Source organism: Cibotium barometz, chromosome 60 (genome assembly GCF_041138505.1).
Source record: "Cibotium barometz isolate CiBa-2024 chromosome 60, ASM4113850v1, whole genome shotgun sequence".
Classification (NCBI taxonomy): domain Eukaryota; kingdom Viridiplantae; phylum Streptophyta; class Polypodiopsida; order Cyatheales; family Cibotiaceae; genus Cibotium; species Cibotium barometz.
Window position 1 is genome coordinate 26,054,411 of NC_141105.1, and position 8,353 is coordinate 26,062,763.

The 8,353-nt window shown below is 43.9% G+C and overlaps 1 protein-coding gene across 1 annotated transcript; it reads right to left on the reverse strand.

Moving 5' to 3' along the window:
* Positions 1 to 3,592: 3,592 nt before the first annotated feature.
* Positions 3,593 to 8,296, reverse strand: LOC147605173 (zinc finger CCCH domain-containing protein 30-like). Its single transcript, XM_086794259.1, has 2 exons — positions 8,073 to 8,296; positions 3,593 to 6,975 (listed from the first exon to the last, which is right to left on the reverse strand). The coding sequence occupies exon 2, from the start codon at positions 6,940 to 6,942 to the stop codon at positions 4,549 to 4,551; it is 2,394 nt and encodes a 797-aa protein (XP_086650385.1). The 5' UTR covers positions 6,943 to 6,975; positions 8,073 to 8,296; the 3' UTR covers positions 3,593 to 4,548.
* Positions 8,297 to 8,353: the final 57 nt, after the last annotated feature.

Consider the following 8,353-nt stretch of genomic DNA (forward strand, 5'->3'; position numbering starts at 1 on the left):
ATCTTGAAAGAAACTACTTTCTAAGAATTGAGGAAGAGTTGGTTTTCTTTTAGGAGAGAGAATACTAACTCCAAATGCTTTTCATGCTCTTCGGTATATCATCAAAGAAAATAACCACAAAGTTTTGATACTTGAGAAATATCTGATTCATCATACAACTAAAAGTCACATGATGATTCATCATACGACTAAAAGATCTGATTCATGATATGATTAAAAGTCGTAGGAGCATTGGTCAGTCTAAAGGGCATAACCAAAATTTCATAATGACCACTCTGTGTCCTAAAAGGAGTCTTGTACACATCTTCCTCATCTCTATGGTGTGTGAGGATGTCCTGTATCTGCAGCAACTGGGTGGTAGATGGTCTAGATTTTTGGGGTGGAGAATGCGAAGAAATCGTTAAAGGGGTCCTTGAAATCCCTTGATTTTGGAGGGTAAATTTGTTCCCACAGAATCAACAGTGCTCCTAAAATCATGGAGGAGGCAAAGGTTTATGGTGGGAATGCCCTGCGATTTTGGCAAAGAAGTCATCATTCATATTGTACGCATCTGGTGGGACGTAGCTCTCAAATCTCCTTCACTTGCACATCACCATCCCTTCTGCCTTGTCGCCCTCAGAAAGTTTTAACTATCACTATTCATTCCAAGCGACTAGTGATGCCCTCATTGCACTACCTATCTCCATCATTCATTCTCGTTTGCCTTGTACGCATCTGGTGGGACGCATGTCTCAAATCTCCTTATGTCACCATCCCTTCCTCCTAGTGATGTGTCTCCCTTAGAAAGTTTCAGCTTCACTATTCATTCCAAGTGCTGGTCATGCCCTCATTGCAATGCCTATCTCCATCATTCATTCTCATTGCTACTATGGATAGTTCTTACTGGCTCCCCGAGACCATGATGGCCGGGAGAAAGGCCTCCTGATGTGCTTTCCCTACTCCATGATCACCGCTTCCTATGAGCTATTGGAAATACCATAGTACTAGTGGGTAAGTGGCCTTCCATTTTTGTCTTTCTGTGCTGCCTTCACCCTGAGTGTTTTCCTTCTTTTTGTGACTATAAATGGAGCTAGTGGAGGCTCAATTGGGGGAGACTGTAAATGCGGCCACCCCATGAAAGAGTGGAACTAGGGCAGTGCTGAAATTTGAAGCCTTCAAAGGGCCCTTCGAACACTCTAGAGAAGGCCTCTTATGGTGGTGGAGGCTCAGTTGGGGTTGAGTGTAAATGTGGCTATAAAAAAAATGGAACTAGGGCAACGCTGAAATTTGAAGCCTTCAAAGGGCATTAAAGCCCTTTGAACACTCTAGAGAAGGCCTCTTACGGTGGTGGAGGCTCAATTGGGGGGGAGGGTAAATGTGGCTATAAAAGAAGTGGAACTAGGGCAGGGCTGAAATTTGAAGCCTTCAAAGGGCATCAAAGCCCTTTGAACACTCTAGAGAAGGCCTCTAATGGTGGTGGAGGCTCAATGGGGGAGAGGGTAAATGTGGCTATGAAAGAAGTGGAACTAGGGCAGTGCTGAAATTTGAAGCCTTCAAAGGGAATCAAAGCCCTTCAAACACTCTAGAGAAGTCCTCTTATGGTGGTGGAGGCTCAATGGGGGAGAGTGTAAATGTGGCTATGAAACAAGTGGAACTAGGGCAATGCTGAAATTTGAAGCCTTCAAAGGGCATCAAAGCCCTTCAAACACTCTAGAGAAGGCCTCTTAAAAAATAGGGTTGCCTTGTGGCCCCCAAATTGGGGGTGGGTTTCACGCATTGAGTTGGGTTGTCTTTGGGTGTTTCTGAGATTGTACTTCATCTCCATGTTCTGTTAAGTAAGACTACATTGGCCTATGTTTGGGAACAAACTATGAAAATCCCACTAAATCTGGTGGTTGAGTCCATATAGGAAAGCACCTAATAAGTCTCTATCATGTGTAAATGAGAAACTGACCAAAGCAAAAATGAAGAAGTGTCACCCATAATATTGCTTGCATAAGCATTACAAGGGGGGTTAAATTTTCGAATGATCCTCCATGTGTGGTCCTACAAAGTGTGTTAGACAATTGAGAATGCAAAAAATGCATTCTAAAGTTAAGGCTCCACAATGAGGATATTTCAATGAATTACGGGTGGGGTGACAAAGCCAACCTTTTATATATATCATCAAAGGTAAGTCTATGTTAGTCTTGCTAGAAAATAAAATCACCAAGTCATCAAAGAGAAGTCTATGTTAATCAGACCAAAGACTAATTGGGAAAATATTTGTGTGTGCTTTAGAATTACCCTCCTATTTGAGACATTTTTACCTTTGGAATTAAATATCAATTTAATCTTGGTGTGGTTACTTGGGTTTCTTGTGAAATACAAGAAGTTACCACATTTAACATCTTGCCTGAGCACCTAAACCTTGTGAGGGTGGTGTTTGGCTGTATCGGGCCAACTCTCCACTCTCAACAAACTCGCACACCACTGAACCTTTTGTCTTAGGCGGATGCCTATGAACCTAGGTGCTGAAACACTAGTTCTCTACAAGTCTTGGACCAACTCTTGCAAGCACAAATGCTTCTCCTTCAAGATACTTGTGTTCACCTTCCATGGGTTAATGATTTGTTGGGTATTTGGAGCTTCATATGTGTTTAACAGCCCTTATATATGTTTGTGTGTTTGATCCACCTCTAGTGTGTAAGTGTGCTTGTGTGTGAGAATAGCCTCTTTTAAGGGTAGACTGTGTGCGTAAGCAATGATGTCACAGCCCATGCCATGATAAGCCTCTATTAGGCCTATAAAAGCATTGTACTTGGTGAACATCAAGAATCAATCAATATTCTCCTTGAGTCGTACATACTACATTATGTTACTCTCTAGAGCTTTGTTCTCTCTCACTCCACGCACACCATGGGTGTCTTCCATCCCCCATAGCTCTTGCTAACTTCTTGTTCTCTCTCTCACACACCATGGACATCTTCCATCCCCCATAGCTCTTGCTAGCTTTTGTGTAGACCCTAGCGTCAAAATGATTTTCTAGAATTGGGGCTGCTCTAGTAGGCTGGTCAGCTAACCCTACACCCATACTACTTACATTAAAATAATATGAACGGTTTTAATATTGCGTTCTCTCTCTCGTAACTTCGTGTCTGATATCATAAGCTTGAACCATTGCGTTTGACTTTATTAAGGCTCTTATCCACACGTGTCCATATCCAAGCAACTAAAAATGAGATATCCAAGCCCAACCTAAGCTTTGTTCACATGCATTTAGCCAAGCATTTGTTTTGTGGGTTAACACTGGCTTGTCGGCTGCCCATACTCTTTACTCTTGCCCATGTTGTCCGCTTTGCCCAGCCCACAAACACACGTACCAGATTTAAAAGGGAATGCAGCTGGACAACCATCATCTTCACAATCAAAATTAGACAAGGCTACACGTCTGGACATGCAAAGTCAGCTAGCCAGACTTAAAAGGGAATGCAGCTGGGCAATCATCATCTTCACAATCAATCCAAACGGACAAGGCAGCTGAGGGATGCCATTATGGATTACAGTGGTATAAAGTAGCTCCATAAATATATTTCAAATCAAACATCATGGCAGAAAATACAAACCCACTTAATACCCCTGGAAATAAATGAAACTCAATTAATACCTCTAAAAATAGATGGTAAACAGTATCAAAAGATTGACAACAATAATCAACATGTGAAACAATAAGCGTTATGTGATGTACATTATTAAGGTCCATACAAGACCTCCCAGGCACTAATAGCTTGAAATTGACAGTATTAGAGGCAGTTTGACATCTCGTCAAAATAGAAAATATGCACAATGCCCCCCGAGTGAGACCGGTGAAAACTAATCCAAAATCCTGCTTCAATGTCCATGTCCTCCTAGGGACCACAACTAACACCAGTCCACTGCGCAAAAGAGAATGTACAGGCTAATACCAACTCACTCAGACATACTGGATACCCTCCATAGACTAGCATTCAGTGAATTTCGGTATTGAGTGAAATGTAACCAATCAAACCTGCTGAAATACTCCAAATGATAGAGAACCAGCTCTGATTCAGCTAGCCAGCCATCAAAGGAGCCACAACACCAGGCTGCTCATTCCAAGAGGTTTTTACTAACTGGCATTACAGTCCAGAAAAGTTAATTTGAAAATATACCACCCACCCATTGGTGAGATCTACAAAAAGGATCGCTCACATTTCCTCAACCAAGGGTCCCATTAGTTAATTAAAAAGCAAAAGCAAGCCTTATTGGTTTTTTTTTTTGCAAAAGCCTCCAGCAGCGGATGTGAATCCAATTGTGGGTTCTTTCCGCATGCATTTGACATGATCCCTAGGTAAGATATGGTCCATAGTTGGTTTTCCAAACCTGGACAGTGCTATTTTATCAGGGTGCCTTCTTACAGCACCAGTCAAGACATGAAAAACAATAATCCACTCCAGCTGGAGAGGACAAGACAAAAAAGAATAATTGAGAGACAGAGAGAGAGAGAGAGAGAGGCCGGGGGGGGTTATCACATCATAGCACCCCACCAGAATTACACTCAAAAACAGATTGTCAAGCAACAATCTGATCCAAGTGCATGTTTTCCATCCATGATCCAAGAACGGAATGGTCAGCAGCATCTCTGTGGACACTAGCAGAACCATCTTCAGAGCTCACAGTTGGACCAGTATCAGCATCCTGAGGCCCCTCCTTGACCAACTTCTGAACCCATGACAAGTCCGGCTCCTCAGATCCTCTGAACCCAAAGGAGGCGGACTTTCTAAATTTGGACAAATCATCTCTTTGCACACCCCATTCCGGTTTTCCAGTGGGAGAGCCCCAATCAGACAATGGCAACCCTGCTCCCAAATCTCGAGAACTGTGACTTCTCTTGTCACGTTGTGCAAAGGCTGCTCGTGCTGCTACCACTGAGGGAGATAAAGAAACCCCATTGCTGCTCTGCCTATCAAGATCCAACCCTCCAAGAGCAGACATGCGGCCAAAGGAACCAAGGCTAAAAGATGGGGTCTGCATTGAAGAATGCAGCCGCGGAGAACCTTGCAACTGAGACTCCAAAGCTGCCTGGTGCAGTTGCAACTGCATTTGATCTGACATTTGTGAAAACACTTGGGTGTTTATTTGAGCCTGCAACTGGCTTTGTATTTGCGAGGATTTGTGAGATTGCACCTGTGTTTCCAGTTGAGACATCAACGGTGAGTCATGCAGCATGGATCTGGGAGAAGACACCATATCTGATGCAAACAACTCCTCAAGGTTGGTGGGTGCAACATTGAGACCCAGACTCCTATATTTTCCTACTCGGGAAGATGTAGTTCCACATGTAGATGCTGCAACAGCTGCATTTAACCGGGCTTGAGTAGAAAGCGCTTGAGATGACAGGGAAGTAAACTCACTCACTAGCTGCCCATCAAACTCTGATGCCCTTTCCAAGTCCTCTAAAGATATATCCCGGGCGTTCAAAGCAGATCTCAGCCTACTTGTGTGCAAACTAGCCCCCGGAAGATGTAAAGCAGGCACACTAGATGGTGACCAAGCACCAGCAAGAGAATTAGCAGGAGAGGATGAGGGAGACATTGGGGGCGTTGCAAGGTTTACCTGTGTGGGGTTGTGAGCAGGATTTGACGAGGAAAATGCACTCATCATTAGAGCTGACGAAGGAGAACCTGGGGCAAGGGGTGGGCTCAATGCAGCCATATCCAAAGAAGTCCTTGGAGAGGGGATGGTAGTACCAGCAGAAATGTACAATGGCCGCACCTCATCACTTGTGTGGGCAAAAAAGCACACTCTTCTGGTGCAGCCAGTGCCATCTTTACAGAGACGGGTTCGATATTGAGCAGGATGCAACCAGCATTCAAACACTCCATGTGCATACTCACATGCATCGCCTCGCCTGCAGGACCCCTTCCGAAAATCTGGGCAAGGAACACAGCTGTAATGGTACCTTCTTGGATCTCTTCTACGAGCATTTTCCCCTGGATGTACAAATGGGCACTCGGTCCAATCATGTGAATATGCCCTTGAGCAAGGGCGAATTTTAAAAGAGAACATACGGAACTCATCTGTTGTGTATATGCTGTTCTTTATGTCAGGAATGGATGGATCAACAGGGTATTCCTTGGCCTTTTCATTGCCTTCTCCAAAGATCTTAACAGCAGCAATATCCAGTGCCTTAGGAGAGGAGGAAGGTGAGAGGGAAGACAAGGGAGACTGACAAGATGCTCCCAGTGATGATGAAGATGATGACATAGCAATGGCCATAACTTCTCCATCCAATCCAATAAAACCATCTTCTCTATCTTCAACAAACAGAGTCATACCAGACTCTGGCCGTTCAGACATATCCATTAGTGTAACCCGCACTGACTGTGCTGCTTTCAGTGCACTCTCCAATGCTGTTTTCACATGGTTAAGTCTGGAGAAACTTGCAATCACATCTGCGGGCCGTCTCCCTTGAGCATCAACAACATTCAAGTCAGCCCCAAAATCAAGTAGCAGATTGACCGTCTCTACTGCACAGGCAGAACCGCCAGCAGCAGCACAGTGCAAAGCTGTGCTGCCATCAGTGCCACACTTCATATTAATGTTTCCAAAAGAGTTGTAGACGCTTAAGATGTACTTAAGCACATCCACACTTCCATACAAGGCTGCAATCATGGCTGGGGTCCTCTGTTCCAACACCATGTGTGCTGTCCCATTCTGCCTGCCATACCAACTTCCAACCCCATCTACCTTGGCTTTATCGTCTTTCAGAGCCAGCTGGAAACCCTCCAAGTCATTGTTGGCAGCCAATTCTAACAAGTAGGACATAGGATCACTAGCCTCTGCATCCATAGTTTCTGTCTTGCTAGCAGGATTAGAACTGGTGGCTCCATAAGAAGTATGAAGCCCTCCATCCTGGCATGTACCACCAGGATTTGTGTTCGACTGTTCCGGCCCTCCACACATTCTTCCGTTCCTCTTGGTTGCTGCACCCTATTTCTGACACACAGGTGAGAGAAGTCGTAAGAAACAGAGCAGGTAACACATCTGAACAGAACCATATAAAACCCTATGTCCATATAAACCTCCATAAGTTTGGAGTGAATCCAAGGGATTCCAAGCTTACAAACTGTACCACATAAGAAGTTCATGCATACACATACAAAAGACATCATACACACTGAATATACCTATATAAGCGTGTAGGTATATCCAAATAACTATGTGAACGGATGTCATGCACATGAAAGAAGTCTTTGTGCGTGCGTGCCTGTGTGTGTGTGTGTGTCATACAGAGATACAAGTACTGTATATATAGTCATCTGCGTACATGTGTATTTGAAATATATGCTGATAACGTGTGGTGCGTGTACACACGTGTGCACATGTGTGTGCTTACGGTGTTTACAACCTTTCACCCATCCAAAATTCAAGGACGAATCTTTGCCACCACAAACTTTGGAGCAGCAATCTCCACCACATCCATATTTCTAGGTTATGTGTATATCATAAGTGCCTATTTCTTACACTATCGATAACCCACGAACACTTTTTACAAAAAAGCTAGCCATCAGAATGGGCAGGAATCCACACAAACCATAATGAACAAAAAAGAAGGCTTAAGCAGGCAGAAAAAAAAGGAAAAGTGCTACTGAAATACACAGGAGAAACAACTCCTCAATACAAGGCCTGGATCAGCAAGTGCAATAAAAATCTAACAAATTAGCAGATCATCAATCTGATTAGGGAGCCAGAACGAAGTATCGGATTACACAGACCTCTGCCATTTTTCTCTGAACATGGATTTCGTGAGCAGAGACAGAGAAAAGTGGAAAATGCCAAAAATAAAACCTGAACATACAGAAATGCTGCGAATTTTGCTTAACCCAAAAGCAGATACAAGTTGATCTCTTAGAATAAAACCCCGTTGTGCAACAGATACGAAACAAAAGGTCAATAGAGAACACAGAAATCCACGGCTATGGAAAACTTAGGTTTTGGTTAGGAGTTTCTGTCAATGTTAGGGTAAGGGTTACTGCTAGGGTCAGGGTCAGGGTCATGGTCATGGTCAGCAGAAAGGAGAACAGAAAACCAACCTGGAGCTATGACGAAGTTGATGATTGTTGTGGGGAAAATGAAGCTTCTTCTTGCTGGCTAAGGCAAAACCAAGCTCTCTTTCTGCTCCTGCTTCTGCTTCAGGATATAGCTCTTTGCTGGCTCTGCTTCCTCTTCTTTTTCTTTTGATCGCGAGCGCGCGTGTGTGTATGTGCGCGCCCTAACGTCCTGCGACAACCCCCTTTTCTCTTTAAGCTCACACTACGAATGAAATGAAACCCAAATGCAAATTCAAATGCATGGCTTTCATCCACGTGCCCGC